This window comes from Ptychodera flava, chromosome 22, assembly GCF_041260155.1.
Source record: "Ptychodera flava strain L36383 chromosome 22, AS_Pfla_20210202, whole genome shotgun sequence".
Lineage (NCBI taxonomy): Eukaryota > Metazoa > Hemichordata > Enteropneusta > Ptychoderidae > Ptychodera > Ptychodera flava.
The window spans coordinates 5,001,155-5,022,546 of record NC_091949.1 but is presented as its reverse complement, the minus strand read 5'-3'; the positions used below and the strand labels follow the sequence as shown (position 1 = coordinate 5,022,546).

At 38.3% G+C, this 21,392-nt stretch overlaps 1 protein-coding gene across 50 annotated transcripts in view; it reads right to left on the bottom strand.

The window, feature by feature from the left end:
* LOC139122505 (mucin-2-like) overlaps positions 1–21,392 on the bottom strand; it is a 166,389-nt gene that overhangs the window by 5,717 nt on the left and 139,280 nt on the right. For 36 of the 50 annotated variants that reach the window (XM_070687919.1, XM_070687924.1, XM_070687913.1 and 33 more), the window contains 7 exons: positions 14,168–21,146; positions 12,597–12,695; positions 7,126–7,217; positions 4,844–4,893; positions 4,240–4,354; positions 3,533–3,643; positions 2,258–2,369 (listed from right to left, as the gene is read on the bottom strand). In XM_070687919.1, coding sequence (XP_070544020.1) covers positions 14,347–21,146 — 6,800 coding nt within the window. In that variant the 3' untranslated portion in view covers positions 2,258–2,369; positions 3,533–3,643; positions 4,240–4,354; ... (2 more) ...; positions 12,597–12,695; positions 14,168–14,346. Of the gene's footprint in view, positions 1–2,257; positions 2,370–3,532; positions 3,644–4,239; positions 4,355–4,843; positions 4,894–5,493; positions 5,668–7,125; positions 7,218–12,596; positions 12,696–14,167; positions 21,147–21,392 lie in introns of all 50 variants that reach the window. The other 14 variants (XM_070687954.1, XM_070687956.1, XM_070687957.1 and 11 more) reach the window with 4 other exon arrangements.

Sequence of the window (21,392 nt, the reverse complement as noted above, 5' to 3'; positions counted from 1 at the left end):
CAAGGTCAGTGGAGTTTGCCTGTTTCTAGTCACTGGCATGCCATCACTCCTGCACATTTGCATGATTTCCCTCTTTCTTACCTCATTTGCACATTTTTGACACTGACGTGTTCATTTGAACAAATTCACATCTCAACCCCTGCATCTACCTGTACACCAAATACTGAGATGGTAGCTTTGGCGGTATGGGAGCCTTTGTGTGTGACGGACATACATCCGCATATACATACCCACAAACATATAGACATACAGACGCCACCAACTCATCATATAAGCTCTTTTTGGTATTTATGTACAAAACCAAATAAGAGCTAAAAATGGATGATTTGATGAAATGCACTTTCTGCTTTCAGCAACAACACAAACCTCAAACATTCAAACAAGCTTTTTGCTTCTTTAGAAAAACAGTGTTTCAACGTCCACTTCAAGCTCATTTTCAATTTGAAGAAGAGCTAGTTGACTCAAATGACAGTTTTTCCAAAAAATAATTTATTCTTCAAATCTTAATGACATGACTTATTATGGTATGTCGGGTTCAAAATACATTGTCTGATAAAGATTGTCATTCGTCAAACTTTCAAAGTTGCTTATCACATGTATAGAATGTAAAATTGTGGTCACAAATCTATTTTGCTTCTCCCCTTTCCACTTGAAGAGAATACACAGTAAAGCCAGCTTCGAAGCAATCCATCAAAAGTGCATCTGCACTCTAGTCTTCAAATCCCCAACCCAGACCATTTATTTTCCTCAGTTATAATCGGGGGCTACTCAGTGCAATCAATTTGTGGGTCAAGGATCAGAAGTCTAGCCTTCCAGAGACTGTTCCAGATGACAAACACAGTCTTGATGGATTGCATTCAGTATCATCTAATTATTACTGGATAAACAAGTCACGGAGACGTGAGAAAATCTGCTTGAAAAAATTTACGAGTGTGGAAACTTACAGTTAAGTATTAGTTATCTGCGGCTAACTTGTTAAAATATATCATCAATGGTGATCGGGGTCATTTAACTCATTGCAAAAATGCTTCCATGCTAGCCAATACCATCAGTTTGATTTATTTGGAGAGAAACAAACAGATATCGGAAACCTCAATCAGGTTTCCCGTGACCTGAAAATTTAAAGATATCATGTGCAGACTATGGAGAGTGTTTACTTCACTGAAATTGGCCTTTTGCAAGACAGCGGAAATATAGAGTATCGATACTGGTACATGTAATTAAATCGTCTCCACAGATCTGCCTGCTATGATATATTTATCACAATCACTCAAAAACAACCCACGGTACAACACTGGCCCCTGTCTGATATTAGGAGTCTGCAAGCATGTAAAGTATGTTCCCAGGAATGCAGAATGCCTGACCAATCAGCATGTGCAGAATATGTCACATGACTGCATAGCTATCATTCCAGATTGAACCAGTATGGTTTGACCTCTCTGCAAAAGCCAAAAGTCATTCGGAAGACAACACGTAAATAACCTCATGTCTGCATGTGGTGGTTTGGAAAATCTTAATGGTTATGAGTCACAGGAGCTGTTTATTTTCCTTTTTGTTTGTCTGCTTCTTAAACCAAAAAGTAAAATACTGTCACATTGCTAGTGACCTTTTCTGTGACCCTGTTACATCACTGTCATAGATGTGGCACCTGCACTATATCATCCTTTACGTCATATCATAATTGTATAGATTTTCACCAGGTTATAAGCCTGGCAAGGAAATTGATATCTGATTTCAAGGGATGAAACATCAGGTATATGTCAGAACAGGAATTATTAGTGATTAATATTTTATGTATTAAAACTTTTCTGTTTTGATTTTTTCTACTACAGGTTTTCAAAAGTCTGCTCATCTCAAAAAGCTAGGCTGATCAAATGCATTTCTTATCAGAGTTGTAATCAGCCTGTAGTAAAACATGTAATAATCTTTCCATTTCACTTACATTTTTATCACTGGTTAGAAGAATATTCTTGGGATATGTACATTACCACTCTATCACTGTCAGGGTTGGCTGCATCTACCATCCAAAGCCGAACTATTTAGGTAGTATGTTTGCTTGTTACCTTCATTTGCCTCTGTACTTGTTGACTCATTTATAGAATTATTAATTTATTTACTAATTCATCAACCCAGCCCAATCTTTGTACATTACTTTATTCATTTACTACATTGACTGCTAATTTTTTATGTTTGCTTGTATATTACCTAATCAACTGTTCATTTGTTTTGTGTGTTTGTTTGTTGTTTATCTACTCACCTGGTTCTGTGATGACTTCTATGTAGGAAGCAGGGAAGATGCCTTGTCTGTTTCCCAGTTTACCTTCATACCAGTTATTATCAACTTTTCTGATTAATATCACAGAGTCACCCTGGAACAAAAACAAAATATGAGAAATACATTCAATTCCTCTATAATGTTTTTATAAGTTTGTTTTTCCTTTTTTGTCAACATATTAAGAAACGCTGCTATGGAGATGCACAGCAAGGGATATTGTAAAATGGAAACCATTGGTTATTTTTTCATACATTAAAGCACGGGAAGTATAATGTGATTCCACTGTAGAATTTGAAGGATGCATGTAAAAACAGCGGTCATTGCTATTTGTGGAAAATATGCAACCTGATCTCTGCAATGGATATATTCTCTGGTGATCTGAATTCCTTGACAGCACTTTAGACAAAGCCTAGTCTGCCACCAAGACTGATTTCAATTTGTATTAGGGATATGGGAAACATTTACTTGGTAATGTTTCCCCTAAACAATAAATGGCGAATTGAGCTAGTTAAATCAGCAATGTGTGTGGCTTCATGAAATGCCAGATGTAAAGGCTGAGGCATTGATGAGTACAATATTAGTAAATAAATATAAGTAAAAACATATTGCTGGAGTTTGAGAGGACTAAATGTTGGTAAATGTGTTAAGAGGATAATGAGTGCCCTGATTTGACTAACATTGAAATCTTACATCCATGCTATTTAACACCAAAGATATTATTGAATATCTGCAAACTGATGCATAGGTTGACAACTCTTGTGAATGAAGTAGTCTGATACAGGGCCAGCTGTTGTGAAGTGTGAAAAGCTATGTGTAAATTCGATTTATAAAGGCGCCCTTCTCAATCCCAGGTTCTCGCATTAGTCAATTAACAGTTTGTCATTCTTTTGTTTTCCATTGAATATTTTATCAAGTAACTAATATTTATATTAGATAAATCTGATAATTGAGTGCGGGCTTTAATATTGTCAATCCAACTGACAATTTTAATACAAGGTCAGTGATGCATTGTATGAGATGGAATACTGAGAGCTATTACTTCTGATACCTTTTTCTGATTCCTTTATGACTAATCCTTGATTGACCCTGTTTTTTTGAATAAAAGATTCACTCTAAATCATCTCAAGATCTCCATTCCATCACTTATTCTGATGAGAATTACATCAGTGTTTCTTGTTCAGGACAAATAACATTTCAACTGTCCAGTGAAAAGCTTTACTATAAATAAATGGCATAACGCAGAAATTTGCTATATACCTTGTTCAGGGACAGTTCCATGTTGGTTTCTCCTTTAAAGTTATACTTAGCTTGACCTTTGCCCTCATTGCTCACTGGTTGTGGCGATTTGATATCAGCACTTTGAATTGCCTGTGTTAACAAAGAAACATATTAACTGATGTTATACTTAAACTTTCTAATAGCTTTAAAAGTAAAACCATAATAATGAGATATACAAATATTTTTGCAATTTGCTGGCTATTATTCATTATATCATGCCAAATTACTTTTCTTACATGCGATTAACAGCATCATTTATGGAACTACAATAGTTGTCCATTTCACTTGTTCCATTTCTCTTTGTGTTAATCTGTTTATGTCTGTTCAGCTGTATGTCTTTCCCTCTCCCCCCCTCTCCCTTCCTCTCTCTGTCCCTATCTTCTTAAACAAAAGAGCAATCTTATATGTAAAAAACCCCATCTCTCGCCAGACCCTATCTCCCTAAAATGTAAGAAAATAAACACAATAAAATAGGATAAAATAGAACAAAATAATATTGATTTGATGTGAAGTAACCAGCACACACTTTCAAATTACACAGACTTCACCACCCTGGCGTCTATTTTAAATCCACTGACACAATGTAAGATAAATGAGCACAGACACATAGATAATCAGTTCTTATGACAAAACACTGGTAAATGTTGGGATATTCCATGACTTTACCCAGAATTCCAAGCACTTACCTCTACATAATTGGTTGGAAAAATTCCCACCCTACCATGGTGTTCACCTTCCAACCAATTCTTGTCAACTTGTCGTATGATATAAATAACATCACCTTTTTTGAAGGACAATTCCCTGCAAAAAATAAATTCAAGTAATGTTACTGTCTGCCCATTATTTCATATTGTTGCTACTTAAAATTCACATGCATTTCAGTAACCAATGGTCTAACCTCAAAACTAAAATGACAGTGACAAACAAACTCTAGGGCTTTATTTCCCTCCCACTTGACCATTTGTAGTTACAAGTAGTTTTGTATCAAAATTTGTAATATTCGCATCAGATTATTTAAACTTAAAAAGAGCAAAATGTTTGTTCTGTGAACAAGCAGAACATGTTATTGGGGTACAAGACATCTTTCTAGTGCTAGGAAAGTTTTAATAAAAATTCATACTAGACCAAGACTTGACATGTGTTTACATTTTTAAAATTTAGTTGGAAGGTCAGAAATCTTGAACAGAAAAGTTTCATGACGATGAAGAGTTATGAGAAGTTATGAAAGTTATGAGAACAGCGCCCTCTTCAGGTTTAAATTCCAAGTGTTTCTATGAACATTGAACTTACTTTGCATTTTGAGCACTGAATGGATACAATGCCCTCGCAGGAACTTTGACCTGTTGGGAAAATATGTCGAAGTTAACATTTTGATTACAACAACATGCATACAATGTTACATCATTGACACTGATGACTACTTTTCTGTAAATGAGTTTATTTAACATAATTGGGTGAAATTGACCTCTATATGGACAATTCTAAATGTAAACAATGATTTGTTAAACTCTACAATTATCTCTGACAAGACACTGGTAGGTGGCATGGTTAAGGCAAACTGTTTGAAAAAATAAAAACATATAACAGTAAATGGGGAAACAAAACTTACAAATAAATGGGGAAACAAAACTTACAAATTAGTTCACAACATAAAAAATAACAAAATAAACTTTGACACATAACAAAATACAATGGGAAAAAAATTACATATCAGACACATACAAACATACAATACGCTATGAGTGTGGAAGCAGATGAAAGTGTAGGATGAAATCACAAGCTGCCATGCTTAATAAAAACAAAAGCATTCCAAAAATGTGACCCTGGTGGCACTGTATGTCACTCCATGAGACTGTGCAGAAGGTGGCTGAGGTGAAGGAAAACAATCTACAGTGTAATCTAACAGTGCACGATCGTTTGCTCTCTTCTGTCAAACTTACTTCCTGCGCTCTCTTCTTCTGTAGCTCTTTTTGCCTAGCCAATTCTGCTGGGTCCTCAAATCGTTCGTTTGTTATTATTGGTGATTTCATGGGACTGTTATCGGAGTGACGCCTCCATCTGTCTTGTTCTTTTTCCTGTTCCTTCTTCCGCATGCGTTCCTCCTCAATAATTCTCTGCATGCATACAAAAATGACCCTTTCTTTCAGATGCAAAAGCTATGACCTGCTACCTTCCAAGCCCCCATGACACCATGACCTTTGAACCATAAACCCTATATGACCCCACAAAGTGACATCCCACAATGCATTGGATAGCTAAAATGCATGGCATGAGCAGCACATAAGCATAAATATGCAGACTTTCCTATGCATGTCCAATTCAACATCTTTTTCGCTTGTTTTTTTCTGCTTTTTTGATCAGGATTGGCAGGACAGGTTAAATCATCTTTGAAAATGATCATGCTCACTCACAGCATGTATGGAAACTGCGCACTCTTCTAGTAAACACAATGCAGTGTATCTCAGACAAGACTCACAGTGGGGTGAAAGTTGAATTGTCATGCAACCATTGACATAAACACTTTTACACAAACTCTCCACAAGTATACACAGTACTGGAATTTAGACTTTCCACGACAGTACACAAAGTAGATGTTACGGATTCATATAATATACAACAAGAACTGACAATACAATAACATGAAGATAGAAAAACAACACAGTACAGGGTTTCTTTTTCAGGTTTCCCAGTGTCATTGTAATTGAAGGTAGACCTAACTGAGTGTACAGAATCAAAGATAATGCAATTGAATTGAAATTTGAAAATGGTTGTGCATATAGGTGTAATTATAACTGAGCATAGAAACTCCGGTTACTGGATAAACCAATTTGAAAGTGAATCACACTTCCATGGGTGTGCCATAAACATGTGACGCTGGCTACAACAACTTGTTCATGAATTGATAAAAATAATAATTGTATTTTTGAAATGTTGCCATGAATGAGTCATGATCACTGTATTTGCAGTGATAATGCAATCACACACACTGAGGTCTTATACATTTACCATGGACCACAACATGGGTTGATGTCATCTGTAGAATGTTCTAGTACATATCTCAGCTTAGCATGTGTGATCCACTCCAAACCAGCAAGATCAAGATTATTTTAGCACACACATCAACTACCCAGTTATGATCTGTTACAGTTGCTTTGATAACAATCCCAGGCTTACATAGCACAAATCACGATAAAAACACGAGTCATCACTACAAACAGCACAGTCATAAAGGCAACTCATAACACACTAGTGATATACTTGACATGTGCATATAACAGACAGCTGATAACTATTGCACACTCGGAGGAATTGATGAGCGAATCACATGACAATGTCATCTCATGCAAGCCTGAACTCTTTCAAACAAACCAATATTGTTGTTTGGGTTGCAAATCACTATGGTAACTTGACCAAACACCACTCATGCACCTCTACTCAGGAAAACGTTTCTGCAAAAAAAAATATGATGACACCATCCATGCACAGGGAGTCCACATCATCACGTAACTGGTCATGAAATCACCTACAAGAAGAGATTGTAAACTACAGGGCACAGAGTTCAATAGTCTTACCTCCTTGTTCAGGTTACTTGATGGACTAATCGGACCAGCGGGTCCTCTGTAATTATACAGATCTCCAGCTGAGTACCTGTTTTGTGCCGGTGCTACAGAGAAAGATTGAAAAAAAGGAAAACATGTCGTAAATATTAAAGTTTTGAAAATTTTAATCACATATACACATAATGAATGCAAACAAACTCATAGCCCTTTTATCAGTTGGTCAAACATTTCATTTGCATATTGAAGACAAAAATCACTGATTTTGATTCTGTCATTATGAACAGAAGAGACAATTACTATAGTGAATGGAAAAAATTAGTTTTGATTGATTTAAATATCATAAGCTTTCCAAAAGCTTTAATGGTAGGGTTATAGCAGTTTAATAATTCTTAGTCTATCAATTCTCAAGTATTTATGAACAATATATAAATAACTCCAACTTCAGGGTCAAATCATTACATTACCAAATCTTGCGATTGTAACAAAACACATTTTTAATTTTAGAATGATGCAACATATATAGATATTAACAAAGTACAAAAATACACTGACATCACAAGCCGTAGTGATAACTACACAGAAGGTTGAGACAATGATAATGATGACCTATTTATCAGTAATCTGTACTGCAAATGGACTGGTCAATCAACTTGTAAGGGTCAGTAGCTGTAACACTTGATAACTTTTCACTATTTTTTGTTGTTTGTCAATTGCAGGTCCTTGTCGTTGTTGTTCTACTCCAAAAGCATGTTGAAACTCTCCATTGCGGTTTGCCAGCCAGCACAGCATTTCTGTGAAATGCAGTCATTGTTTTTTGTATGAATTCTAGTCTAGACCAGAATTCACTTGTCAACAATAACAGTGCAGTTAACACATGTACAGGCTGAGTTGACAAGCTGAATGCTGTGTATCTCAACATGCTTTGGGGAATAGAACAAGAAACTTAGTTGACATTAACAACAAAAATAGTGAACAAAATCATCAAAAATTACAGCTCATGTCCCTTTAAGTCTATTAATTTGTGTGATCAGTGATGGTTATCAATGTTTACAACTTGACATGACTTGTTTCTTTGTTCAAATTGAAAATCTGACAACATCCTACCTAAAGAATTTCACAAAAGAAATTAACAATTTTCATCACTAATTGTCATATCTTCTTACCACGGCTACTGACTGTTGTATTTCAAAAAAATGATAACCATTTGAAGACAAATTATAAAACAAAATGGCATGCAAACCATGGAATTGGAATCAGACTAAACAGACAACCACTAACAGATTCAAAATGGCCTCCAAATGAAAACACTAAGCCATGATCAAAACATGTCAGCAAATCATCTTTACAGACCACAGACTGTGAACAGAATTCCAAATGTAACATGTACAAAGTAAAGACCAAAATGAGAACAAAATCAATGGTGCAATCTTGCAATGTACCATTTGACTATCAATTCTTGATGAATGTGATTTTGAAACAGAAAACTAGAGTGTGTGAAAAGTACTGACCCTGGAAGACAGCCATCATGAAAGATATCCACGCTGAGGGTGCTTGACACATTAATATTGATGATAAAAATCAGAGCACCATGGTAACCCTTGCAAGACACTAAGCAGGCAGAAGACATCAAGTTTATGACTTAATGAGAACGCAACGATGCGACCTACATTTCAGTCTTGCAGGGGAAACATTTCTGAACAGACACGCAGAATGATACATGTAGACATGTGCTCAGAAGACTTAATGTAAACAACTGTCTTGATCACACAGCGTATGCACACTGCAGTGAGAATTTGAACACAGAAAGAATTTCATTGCATCGGAAACTGTAAACACCACAGGAGACTGAAACAGATGTGAGAAACAAAACCATCGCTGAACCAAGTAAGAAAGAAATCAAGAATAATCAGCAAAAGTCTTACTGAAACAGCAGTTCATGATTAACAGTGGGTTAACATCCGACCAATGTCTCTCCAAAAAACGCCAAACTGATGATGTACTGGACTTCATGTAAATTCACATGGGTTGGTGATAAGAATGGCACGCTCACAGACTGGTGCTGGAATTTGTTTTTTCTGCGAGCAATAATTACTTTTTTGTCAACTGCGTAAACCAACTCTAGTACAGCCAAGGGAGGGAAGCACTTAGCTTTATCAGAATCAACCATTTACAGCTGGGTAGGTAAACTATACTTAATGAGTGACTAAAACTATGCATGCAAACTGTAGGATATACATATACATGTGTGAAAGTCACTGATGAAGATATTTCCTCTCACTTAACACTTTTGTGATTGTTTCTGCGTTGAACTTCTCTGTGGGCATTCAACTGAAACCACATCCCATTGGTGGCTTCCTTTCGTCCATTGACTGGAAGACCACAACTGTATGTTTGTGTTTAGTCGATGGAGATGCTAATTGATTCAATTAAATGTGTTGACCATTGAGGGAATACTGGTATGGCATTAGAAACATTAGCTATATGTATCATGGGTTGGGTGTTCCCTGGCTGGGCTAGCTCCCTGCTGTGTGAGCCAGCCCTGCTAAATAACCACAGGTCACATGATAGTAGATGACAGTGGGCAAATTTATCACAGTTATGGCAAACAGATTGAAATTAGGAAATACCAGAGCTTAAAAAGCCAAGATGTTTCCAATGAAACTGAATATTGAAGGGCACTGGCATATACAACCTGGTAACTTGAAATAAACAAGGTCATGTTCAGTTTCATTTTGAGTTTCTCTTCTAATCATTTGGTCAGATTCTATAATTTTACATGACCCTCCTTTGGGTCATAGAATTCAAAATTACTACAAAATCATAGCCAGAACATCTCATGAGTGAACAGAGAAAATGGTACAGGATAAAAGAAAATTCAACCATTGGCATCACTTTTATGATGACAAAGTTCTAAATATGTTCTCAAACTGTGGTGGTATTAAAAAAAAATTACACAAAATAAATGATAACCAAATCAGGCTGTTTCAACAGTATATTGATCAATAATTCACATGTTGGAATGGACAGGCTTGTGCAAGTATAGGGCAATGCACTCCTAGGCGTTGAAAATTAAGACGTGAGGTTTCATCACAAATGGAGGCATTGTCTACATTCCAAAACATCGAAGGAACCACACAGACTTCCACTGCATAGAGATGTTTACAAAACTTCATCAGAAAAACGTTGACCAGAGGGGTATCTCTACCATTGTCTGCTGTGTCTGTGTCTGGAGATGGAGATAGTGGTTCAGTCCTCAGTTCGCCATGGCACATATCCAAGTTTCCGCTGTCCCAAAAATACTGCGCCATTTCAAAAGAGGGATTATTCCGAAACATGGCTGACAGGAATGATGGTCAAAAATTATTCTCAGAGTGAACTGTTGAGTTCAGAGTTCTAGAAAAATCCACTTGTCCAACAATCATCGTCGATGCATTAGCCAACTTGAGAGCACATCGTCTGCCTGGACTCAGGGAAGAGAGACAACAGCCAGCAGGGTTGTTTTCATTCTGGATAATTATTTATTTCTGAAGGTCATATTTTTAGACGTCCTGACACAACTAAAAGCCCCGATTATTTTCAAGGAAGTGAGACTATACAGACCAGAGATCACTGTGGAACCGCACTGAGAACGGGTCAAGTCGTGACACTTTATATTTGACACGTTGCTTATAGCTTACATGGGTACATATCAATTTTCACGGTCAATTACACAGGTCCATACACATAATGGGAGTATAAACCATAGCTATGTAGCCCTAGTGATTAACCACACACACCCGCACACTGTGATCAACACGCTGACAGAAAGCTAAACAGATTAAAATAACAGACATTCTCCTGATAGAGAAGGATAAAGTTTCCTCCACTTGTGGCTGTCTGAACTTTTTTCAAAATATCGCCTTAATTTGCATACATAATGAGCTCCCGAAAGCGATTTTGTGTTTCATGTTCAACATTAGCTAAAAGAGGTATTTCTATGACCAACTCCCATGCTATCCCATAATCCCCTCCTACCTCAGTCCAACATATTCAGTTACTAAAACTTTTCATTCATTTCTTCTTAGTACCAGTATACCCCAATGCACAAATTTTCAGATCACTTGATTGGGCCCACTTTGAATGCTATTCGTTTGAGAAAAGCATATGACTGACTTCAAATTTTGAGAATCAATACTTATGCCAGGCTAGATTTATCAGTTTATGGGGAAGTAGATTATTAAAATCATTACAGGGATGTGTATGATCATGTTATTGATTCATACCCTTTGCCCAACCAGTGCTGTCACAGTCACATTGTCAGCAAATTAAATTACCAAAGACTGATTTTCACTTTCATGTATATTAACTTTTTTAAATACACTGCCATGGTAACAATTATGGGATTAATTGGAAAGGAATGTTTATTTTAATTCAAATGCTACTTCCCCACTGAAAACAAAATATGTTTATTTTTTCTTCCTTTGTAATGGTGGGAGATAATTGTTACTGTAATCTGACCTACAGTCTTCACCAAACTTACTTCTACCTGCACTGTAAACTTTAATCTGAAATTCACATACTAATATGAATGTCGACAAGTGATTAAGAGGGTAAAATCAGTCAATTTACATTATACTGTACAGCCTTTGTATTGGGTAAAGTTTTCCTCATAGCTGAGTCCATTAGGACTGCTGTTACATGTCACAACACAAATTATGTCTTACACCAGCAGAACAAAGCTCACTGGAGATAACATACATGTACCAGCAAACAGACTAACAGACACAGATGGCTGATTAGTTTTCCTGCAAAACAAAGGCACAAGCAACATGCGTATTTGTATCCACATTGGGCCAGACACCATGCCAACCAGTGACGGTGAACCATGGTGAATATTTACAGTCTAATGATATTCTATAGGATTGATGAAACAATGACATACGATAAGGGCCTATGGCCGGCTGTAACTTCTGACAATATTTTCAATATTTTTCATCTACTGAACAAGTACAAGTTATCTTCTTCTTAGGTATGTTGAAATATAAAAATTAGACTTGGTAACACAATGCACTGCTAATAATATAATTATTGTTGAAAATGAATTATTATCTGGACTAAAATTCAGTTTTCCTAAATTATAACCTGGTGAACATTGCATGAGTATATAACTGTGTTAGAAAGTTGAAAACGAGGCATTTTGGACATAATTTGCAGTAGAAAAGCAGAGTATATATGACAAACAGCAAATTTACCTGAAAATACATCAAAAGTTACAGCTGATGTGGAAAAGTTATATTTCCAAAAACATAGAATTTGCATAACAACAAAAGGTTTTTCTGTTTGACCTTAGGTAACATTTAAATATGGGTTAGATTCTAAATTTTCTCTTTTTTTTCAAAATTCACCTCACTGATTACGGCATGGTCTTAGCCTCATTTTGGATACAAATGAAGGGAGAGAGATTAACTTTGATTACACAACATGATTATCTATCAAATGTCCACCTTTTTTACTCTTTTGATCAGGTGATCGGACTCTGAGTTGCTCAACGGCCGACATGCTGACCCTGTGCTCACTGGTCTTGTTAATCTTGGATGCTTTCTCTGTGAAATGAAGGCAAAACAATGATGCAATGGTGTTAATGGTAAGATGAGATGGGTTACGTGGTGAAGCCACATGGATGGTGCACTGTGCATTGGTGGATGGTGGGGATCACCAATTTAGGTGGTGAGTGGGGAGGGGGTTAGGCAGAGATCATCATGCAATGAGGGTGGGCATGAAATATTGGCTTATAAACATTCTCTTGATGATAAAAGTTTTGGTCACTATCAAAAAGTGACTCACACTGATTTTGATATAACACTAACCAGACAATGTTAGAATTTGCATGTGAAACAAGAACAAACGTTTCAAAAGAAAAGGACAATTTTTGTTCTTTTGCTGAGAAACTTGATGCAATTGAATATATCTGTGGAAAATTGAAGCAAAGTAATAATTTGTGTTTATTGTTATTATTTTACGTGCGGACAGATTCATTTTTTTAATTTTTTGTATTTTTTTATTTATTTTTATTCAGTGAACAGAATCTATCAGCTATGTTATTCATCGCAATCCATGAATTTTGGATTCATGGAAGAATGCCAAAGAAATATGGCAAATACCAAGTGAAAATCATGTACTGGAAATAAAGTTTTGAACTGACTGATATGATGATGAATAAAGGATAATTTATAGGAGGGCAATGTCAATTTCTGTTTCACTTGGTGCAATTTGTTTAATTAGTAATTCACAATATCACAATGGATGGCAAATATTGTAAATTATTGAGCATATTTCCTGTTTCTGAAATTTAGATTTTCAAGTTATCCTAAATATTTTCTGCATAATTTTCAGTTCCTGAAATTTTGGCAACGTTTTGTTTGTTAAGATATGAATATGAGCAAAACATAAACATGAAGCAATGGGTTGTGATAATCAAATGAATGGATCAAGTACAAATTCTGCAGAACAGTGATATGTTTTTGTAGAATATGAATGATTGGTGATCAGTGTTATTATTAGGAATGGAGTATGGCTGGGGATAAGGCCTCCATCATTGTGGTAGCTGAAGTCAAATATTAATATACATGCCTGTGTGTACACAACAAAATTAGCATATCAAAAGAGCATTCAAACATGCATCTTCAAAGTTTTTGCAGGTACATCTAAAGGTAAAGGAGCAAGACCGCAAATAAATAAGAAAACAGATTTTTACAAACAGCAAAAAACAAAAATAATCACAATTCCAGAAAGCAAAACAAAAAACACCAGATGAATGCCAAAAGGTCCACCACTTTTGATAACCTGTTGGTAAAGGAAGTACTGTGTGGGTAAATATAAGGTAAAGTGACCAAACTGAAAGTGGACTGTAGGATAGTCACCATTATTACTGAACTGGGACATAATAAACAGAAAAGAAATCCACCGATATGAGAAGAACAGATTCCCAAACTGAAAATGACATCAATCAGCTTATTTTTCTTTTCAAGGTCATGCAGCTGGGACATTTAAATATTGATTAAAATACTTTCTGAACCTTTGTTTTTTTGCTTGGCTGCTTTTGCCTTCACTCTTTCCGCCGCACTTCGTTCTGTCTTCTTTGCAGGCAGTGAAATGGATGACGCTGACTTCTTTTTTGTGTCATGATCCATTTCATTAGCAAGGCGGTCTAGCCACTGATGTGTGTTGCCATGGTTTATAGGAAGTGATGCCGAACTAAGGGCAGTCTCTGACACCCAAACTCCTTTGCTTTCCTTTGACGACTTTCACCCTAATCTCATCAATGGCGTGACCTGGGGGACCTGAATTGCCACCTATATTTTCCTTGTCTTCAGCAATATAGGGATAACTATGGTGCCTGGCAAGGCCATTATGATCTGTTTCTATCTCATTGCTACTGTGCTGATGTTTTCTCAAATCTCTCAATTCTGCAACAGGGGCCTTCAAATTGGTATAAGAAAATGGCTGTTGGTCATGTCTCTGACCACCTGTGGCTCTCAAATCAGGGGAAGACACTGTCCCGGTCACATAGACTAACTGTTTTGCTCTTAACCTAGCATCAACTGACATACTCTCATACTTTGATTTTAGCTCTGTAACAGAGGCCTGAGGATCTGTGGATGTATAGTCAATATCTTGCTGGCTGATGTTGAGGTTCTCAATGCTACTGAGAGTATCAATAATTGAGGCATCTTCAGAGGGTCTATTTTCATCCAATATTAGAATGTCAACATTGTTTTCCCTTCTCTCTATATTTCCTCCAATCTTTTTTTCAACTACCGTGGCATCACTGCTGGAACTTGCTCCAGAGAGAGTTGGATTATGGACATGATTGGCTGCCATGGGTTTGAAGGGTTTGGGTTTAGGATTAAAGTCTCTGACTTGACTGTCAGGTTTAGGGGAAATTTGGTCTCTGATGGGAGTGACTGATACTGGGGAGTAAGAAGTTGGAGTGTATGGCTTTGGTTTTGGGTTGAAATCTCTACTTGAGCTTCTGGAATGATCACTTTGAACAGTGGGAAGTTTACCATCTGGGGAGTGAACACTGGCAACCTGCCTTTCATCTTTGTCTGCAATCTGATCTAGCTTTTGAGTAACATCCCACTTCTGCAGTTTGCCAAAGTCAGAGGCCTGTTTGTTGGCATGCTGCTGAATAGCATCAACTGAGGCACTTCGCGTTGGTGGACCCCTCGTAGCTTTCTTCACCTGCTGCTTGTTACTTTGATCAGGTATATCTTGGGACAAACTTCGAGGGCCTCCGATGCTGTGGCCTGGTGACATTGCACCATTCTTTGTCGTTGTAAAAGGTCCACTAAAGGTATCCTTAGCTGTGGCATCACTTGAGTTCGCATGAAATGATTCAGTTTTCAAAGTTGTCACTCGGTAGTCTGTGTTCTGCTGTTGCCGATTCCTTTCATGTGGATCTTTCTTGTCCTCTGTGAGACGGGATTTCCAAGCAGAAGACGATTCACCACCATATTTACTTTGCTCTTGCATCTCAAGGAAATGCTGCTTAAGTTCTTTGACAGATCTTTGCTTATTTTCCATATCATCGTCATTTGGAACCGATCCATCAGAAAGTTTACCCTCCTCAATTGAATATGGTCTGTAGGGGGAGCTAGTACCTGAAGAGGATGGCCCCTTATGGCTGTATGGAGAGCTACTTCCAGATGTTACATCATTGAGGCTGAATGGAGAAGTGTCCCTTGACGACCTATCTTTTCCATGTGCATATGCTACGTCAAGGGTGTCTTGTGTTTGCGGCTTGATGGCATGCTGTTCCTTTCCATCCATCTGGCTGTTAGTGGGTTGTTTCTTTCCAATCACAGAACTGCTACCATAAGGGATCCCTGTTATATTGGCATATCTTTCCTTATCAATAATCATACCCTTTTGCTGCTCTGTAGAAGCAGGAGAGTCTGCAGCAGTGAGACTCGGTTCCTTGACTCGCGAGACAGAATCGTAATCAGAGGTCTCATGGGCTGCGGTTACAAGCCCTGAGCTCTGTGATTCAGAGTCTGTCTCGCCTTTGTCTAAAAAATGCTTCTGTTTGTATTCAGCGTAGGTTTCATACTCATCGAAGCCATACTTTTTCTTGATGTCTGTTGGCGTAGAAGTAGATTTGTCAATGATTTCTTTGTCCTTCAACTTAAATGCATACTTTGGTGTAGTTGTTGTTTCCTTTACTTGTTCATCATCTGCAGGTTTAATCATGTAAACATCATATGTATACACTATTTTCTGTCCAGGTTTGACAGGATCATCAAGGGCTCTGCCATCTGTTCCTTTGACTGTTGGTTTATCTTTAGTACCTGTTTCCTTGAGTGGAGCCATGTCTTTTGAATCAATCTTGTTTACTGGAATGTTATCTTTGGCATCTCTTCCAGCAAGAGGAGTACCCATAGAGCCTTTGCCGTATCTTTCTGCAGTTGGTGTTTTACCTTTATTATCCTGTCCTCCAAGAGGAGTTGATTCTCTAGCAGTTTGTCCTGATAGAGGAGTTGTACGCCTACTATCCCGCTCAGCAATTGGAGTTCTTTCTCTACTTTCACGTCGTGTTGGAGAGGTTGATTTCCTGTCTCGTTCTGCTGTAGGAGCAGTACTAGTTCCTCTGCTATCTTGTACTGCAAGAGGAATTGTGCCTCTCTGATCTCTAACAGGCTCTTTGCCTCCTCTGTTGATGTCCGGGGTTATTTCTCTTCGATATGTGCCTACAACAGGAGCTGTGCCTCTGTCAAGTCTGGAAAACTGAGGTGTGGCCTGTCTCCTTGAATCAGAATAACTTGGAGGAGTTGAAGTGGCTCCTTTTGGAGGGCTATATCTTCCCCTTTTGTCCTGCGGTGAAGATTCTCTGTTTGCTGATGAAAGACGATCTGGTGATTTGGGGATATCATACCTCTTGGCAGCATCACTTCTATGATTGAATGGTACCTGGTCTATCAGTAGATCATCCTCTGTTTGAGTAGAATGTGTACACATCTGGGGAGGTGGGCTGCCATCTTGATGAGGATATTCAGGAGAAATAGACTTGGGATCATCTCCATATCTATAGCTTTCAGCTGGTAATGTTTGGGTGCCAAAACTATCTGAAAGTGGCCTGGCGGGTTTATAACCTGCAGGACTTTCTTTTGGAAAGCTGTCAGACTTAGGTCTTGCTCGCCCATATGTTTGCTGTTGTCTCTTTCTTCTTTTAGCCTCTTCCATCTCTGGTGTAGTCAACTTCAAGTTCTCTTCTGCAGTTTGTTTTGCTCGGAGAAACTGCCCCCTAAATCCATACAGATCCTTGTCGGTCAAATCTTTGTCAAGATACCGTGGTTCATGTCTTTGAACTGACCGCCCCTGTTGATATCTGTCCTCAGATGGTTTGGATACTCCTCTGTATACAGGCCTCTGTGACTCTGGTGCATATTCTCCATAATCTTTATTGCTCAAATTTGCAGGAGAATTAAGACGATGAGATTCTTGTCTGCTTGGGCTGAATGTTGACCTTTTCCCTATTGGTTGATCACTGGCTCTTGTTACATTCCTTCCCCCTGAAAGAGTTTCCGATGGTCTCCTAGAGTCTTCATCATTGATTGGTCTCTCATGATCATCTAATTTGCCACCCTTTCTTTTGTAGAAAGTTTTGTCATCAGAAGCATATTTTGGGTCATGACTTTCTCTTCCTGCATCTGTTCTTGGTGCATAAGCATAGGATTTTTCTGGACTCTCCCTCTTTGCATCAAATCTGGATGGTGGACTAAATATCCTCCTTGGGGTACATTCTGTTTTCTGTGGTTCTCTTGAGTACTTATTAGGCATTTTTTCTGGTACTTTGTATGGTTCATTCCTATTTCCATAAACCCTGGATCCTGGACCAGAGGAACCTCTAGATGGTATCTTGTAGTCAGGAAGGTAATTTGGTCTTTCAGGCCTGCTGTTAGTTTGCCGTGAGGGAGGGCTCATTGCAGATCTATTGAAAGTATTATCCGCACTCCTGGAAGGAACATTCAAGTCACGAGGTCGTTCTGGCATCAAAGTCTGAGTTGAAACTTGAACAGGATGGCCTTTACCTCTTTTGTCATAGCCTTCTCTCTGTGAAGGCACACTAGATGGTCTTTCATACTCATTCCTCCCAAACCTATCTGGCCTACCATAAGACAGTGCTGTCTGTGGAGAAACTAATTTTTCTCTATTAAAATCATCTGGTTGACTTTGATTGGTCTCTTTGGCTCTTTCATTTTCTGGAAGTTGCACAGATGGACTTGGTGTTCTTTCTCGCAGATATCTGTCCTCCCTTGTGGGGAAGTGATTTGGAGTAGCACGTACATGCTTGTTGTCAGCAGACTCTGGTGATTGAACTCTTTCATCCTTCTTGCCAAATCTATCATCAATTTTAGGTGATATCCTTTCATGTACACTCTCATGCAGTGATCTTGACGGACTCTCTTGTCTTTGTGGACTTGCTGGCTTGTCAATTTGAGGTGAATACTTTGGTTTGTATCTGTCTGCAGAAGAGGGTTTTACAGGTTCTCTTAATGATGGTCTTGTAGGTGATCTACTTGATCGTTCTCGACCCATGGCTTTGTCATATCTACTAGGTTCGTGATTACCATACCTATTTCTATAGCTGTCTGGAATAGTTGCACTTACTTCACCCGCTCTGTATGGCCGTTCTGCTTTCAAGATGGGTTCTTGCACAGGTGTCCTCTTCTGTACTTCTGACCAATCAATAGCAGCATCAATGGAACTTTTCCCAAGACCTGCTGTTGGAGACATTTTGGTTTTGCTTGTGATGATATCTGTGTATGGTGTATGCCTCATGCTACTAGGGTCAACTAGTGGTACCTTTTCAGATGGTTTAGCATGTGGTGCATGTCTTATTTGATTAAAGTAGTTAGGGTCTACCAGAGGCACTTTTCTGGCTTTATGCGGTCTCATGGTATCAATACCAGCCTTTGCAAAGTCTTCCATTTCTTCATACTTGTCATGGATCAGTCCAACCTGAGCTTCCTGATGATGCAACTCTGCTGGCATATGAGACAGCTTGTACCTTAGACGTTCATCGAGATGTTGCTCAATATCTTCATAATACCTATGAAGGTTAGAAACTTGACCAGCATGGAAGAACTCGAATGGTTCACTTCTTGAATTCGGTGGGCCACTGGCTTGCTCTTCAAGTTCTGAATAGTACCTGTACAAATCACCTACATCATAATACCGAAGCTGTAGGTCAGAAGCACCTGAAGTACGCCTTCTTCGCAATATGTATGCACGATCAATGTTGGGTTCAGTTTTAAGACCTCTTTCTAGCTCTGAAAAATGTTGATACAAGTCTTCAGCATCTCGTTCCCTCTGAATAAGACCTGTATCCTTATCTCTTTGCCATCTTATTCTTGCAACCCTGTTTGGATCTAGGAGGGGGTCCCCTTCATGTGCAATGGCTTCTAATTCCTCATAGTATGCAAGGGCATCATTGAACTGGCGGATGCTGTATTCCGATGGCATATACTTACGCACAAAGCTTTTTGTCTTCTTTTGATGTCTAAGTTCCAAAATATAGTCAATTTTGGCATAAAAATCCTTCAAATCAATGTATTTTCTGCTTCGTCTGGATGCATGGTAGATTCTGTCAGCGTAGGCATAGTAAGATTGTTGATCAAAGGCTGGTGACTTGACAACACCTGTCCCAGCCCTAGAAGCAATTTGCGAGAGATCTTCCTGGGACATTGCTCTTCTACTGCTAGGAATGTAATTTGATGCATTTGGCCTGTCACTGTATGGCTCAATATAGAAATCATCCCGAGACCTTCTCTCTTCTCTACGCATGTCTTTTGGTACAGCTCGCCGAAATTCAGATCCTTCCCAATGCTCTGATAATCTCTGTGGGTCTCTATCCCCTTGCTCTATAGACTCATACCCCGACTCAAGATGAGAAACAGGTGGCTCATAAAAGCCGTGTTGTTGTCTGTCCCAATCTATCCCATGGCTATCCCTTTCATGTCCATCGTCCCTCTCACCTCTATCTAAATAGAAATTACCATCATCCTGATACCTATCCTGCAACATTGAAGCCCTCTGCTGAGGTTCCTCTCTACCATATGTGCTTGGTCTAGGCTGAGTTCTAAGATTTTCTCTACTCTCGTCTCTTTCAGGATAGCGTGGTTGTCTGTTGTAGTAAAATTCCTCCTCATCATCAACACCATGGTTGGCATTGCTGTACATTGGACTACCACCCATCACTGGCTTTGGTTTCCTGAAAACTGCCTTGGGAAATACAATCTCAGCAGTAAAATTTGTATATCCAGGGTCACTCTTCTCAACATTTGTTTTGTTTACTTCAGAAATGTTTTCTTTGATGGCTGGGATTTTCCCACTGCTTTGAAAATCATCCCCCTCTGTTTTAGATCCCCCAATCACAGGATGCTCTCTGTAGTCCCAGTTTGGTTCGACCAAAATTTTACTGCATTTCATTGCACAGGGGGCAACCTTTCCAGTCACCAAAGTCTGAACCTCAACATTCTTTCCGGACTTACTCATTCTGTTTTTCTTCCCAAAGATTTCCTGAATCTCTATGCAATCATCACAAACATGTGAATCTGATATTTGATGGTGGGCTTGGCTATGTAATGCCCTCTCATCCTGACTTATCAGCTGATCCTGATGGTCCTCAGGCCTCATTTCCACAAGCAGCTCTGGTCTAATCCATGGTCTGAAACCTTGCTTTTCGTTTTCTACTGAATAATCATCACTTCTCTGATTAGAGCCATCAAACTCTTGCATGCATGCTCTCATAAAGCTAAATTTTTTACCAGACTTATTGCTAAGATGTTTCCCTTGTGATTGTGCCTCATAATGGCAAGTCATATCATGCACTGATAGCAAATTTGAATCATATGATGCATCTTGCTCTGACATGGCTAAGAACTCTGTTTCCCAATGTCCACCCTTTAAACTATTACTTAAGTTAGGTACTTGCACTCCCCTGTGAGATTTGGGTTCAAATGTTAGTGTGGCTAGATGGCAACCAGTGATGTCTGTGAAATTGAAGAGAATGGCAGAATATTGGTGGGTGTTAGTATGAATGATGGAATAGCGAAATGATCTGCAGGCAAAAGAATAGCATTAAAGTTAATAATTATGTAAGATTAGTTAGTACCAGTATAACTTAATTTTTACAATTAATGGAAATTCACATAGAGCAGAGTCAATACCTTAATTACTATGATTAAGCAAAGGGAGATCTGTTGTCACGGTGTTTGATTTTCCTTATCACTCAATTT